Here is a 1838-nt window from a genome sequence, read left to right as displayed (position 1 = left end):
AGACATTTTTTTTCTGAATTTTTAAAAATCTCTTACTGAAGGTATAAAACATCAATAATATATATTTAAGTTGTTTTTGACACATACAGTGATTCATTTTTATTACATAATATGATATTATCCCTTATATAATCAATAATTTTATTCATATTTTTCCAAACATTCAAAGAGGTTGATATGATAATAAATATAACCAAAAAATGTTCATAAAATTCCAACTCAACAGGGATTTGAACACAAGCCTTCCACATGATAGTTGATTGCTACAACTACTGTGACACCCAGTTTTTATTGTTGAATGTTAACAAATAATTCAAATCTCTAACATAAACTAACATGTTATTGTGGTTTTTCCTAATATTGCAATATCTTGATCTAACGTGATGAGTTAATAATAAGAAAGTTAGAAAAAATCCCCACTGAACTGAACTCAAGGCTTCTGCTTGAGAAAAACCGCTGAGCCAGTTGGAACATTACCAACAGAGAGTTGAGTGTTACTGACAAAGGGAGTGTCAGAAACAGAGAATGGCTTTTATAGAGAGAGATTTTGAGGCTTAAATTCCTTAATATATTTTTATTACAGTAGTACTATATGGTGAATATATTTAACAGTTGCTCCAATAGTATTTGTCCTAAATTCACACTGCATTTGACAAGTTAATGAGGTAAGAGAAGGCATTATACTATTGGAAGGAAATTAAGTTATTTTTGTCTATCTTGTACTGCAAATTAATCTTTACTTGATATGTTTCTTAATTACATTGTTTTTTTTCACCTTCTAGGCCAATATGTAGTTTGCAAAGTTAACATATTATATTCCACTGAATAGTACAATGAACATTCTGAAATTTTTAAGCTGCTGTGAATTTTGTGTCTTTGTATACATTTGTATTATGAAAAGTAGTTTATTCTCCTTACTAACATGAACCGTGATCTCCAACTCTTTTTTTTCTCATCTTAGAACCAGTTTATTCTGATCCCAAAATTTCATAGACTTTTATATTACATTGTAATACAACATATTTTCAATGTGTGTTTTGAAACATAGTTTTTCTTTCAGCTGTCTTGTGGACTGGCTGAAATCTGTTTATGGAATGGCACCAGTCCATATACTGGTAGTTGAGAACCACTGGCCTAGATTACATTTAGGTATTGAAATAAATTTCACAAAATAATTTTTATAGTATCTTATAGTTAACTACGTTTTCTTTTCATCTTTAGAAGAGATAAACAAAGCCACCTGTTTTTACCTCACATGTGATCGGTTTTGGGATGATTCTCTTCAAGAGGTAAGACTAACAAATAGTTTTATTTTTTATGTAAGTGTGTATGGAAAGTGACCAGCTGGTAACATTTAACTATCAACACCCCCTGGTGGCTCAGCATTAAGCTTGGGGACATATAGTACTAAAATTCAGTGTTTAATCCCAGCAGCATATAGATACTGTGTACTCTCTCTTGTAATTTTCTGCATTGGAAAAAATATTTTTAAAACTTTTATTTGCACATTACTCTAAAATATACAGATTAATGATGACACTAAAGTGTAACTGATCCGTAATTAAAACAATATCTACAGTTTTCAGTGTCTACTTTCTTTGGAATTCTCTAAAATGTTTGCTAATAACCTGTTACATCCTTAACTATCAAGGGTAATATTTTTCCAACATCATTGGCCACTCCATTTGAGTATTTTGTCCAGCAAGAGATTAAAACCATCTGTTTTCTAAGTACAGTCATATTGTTTTACCATTCAGTCTTTGTAAACTTTACACTAAATTATGTATTTTCTTTCTATTAATCCAATATATATATATATATATTTTGTTAAACAAGAC

General features: G+C 29.8%; 1 protein-coding gene across 1 annotated transcript in view; it reads left to right on the top strand.

Annotated features, from left to right (window-relative positions):
* The window catches only part of LOC106478188, an 84639-nt gene that overhangs the window by 57824 nt on the left and 24977 nt on the right, over positions 1-1838 (top strand). Inside the window, exon 7 of the mRNA XM_022381883.1 lies at positions 1222-1289. Coding sequence (XP_022237591.1) covers positions 1222-1289 — 68 coding nt within the window. The remainder of the gene's footprint in view (positions 1-1221; positions 1290-1838) is intronic.

The sequence above is a fragment of the Limulus polyphemus genome, unplaced genomic scaffold (genome assembly GCF_000517525.1).
Source record: "Limulus polyphemus unplaced genomic scaffold, Limulus_polyphemus-2.1.2 Scaffold9, whole genome shotgun sequence".
NCBI lineage: Eukaryota > Metazoa > Arthropoda > Merostomata > Xiphosura > Limulidae > Limulus > Limulus polyphemus.
The sequence above is the reverse complement of the archived record's forward strand: the minus strand, read 5'-3'. Positions and strand labels throughout refer to the sequence as shown.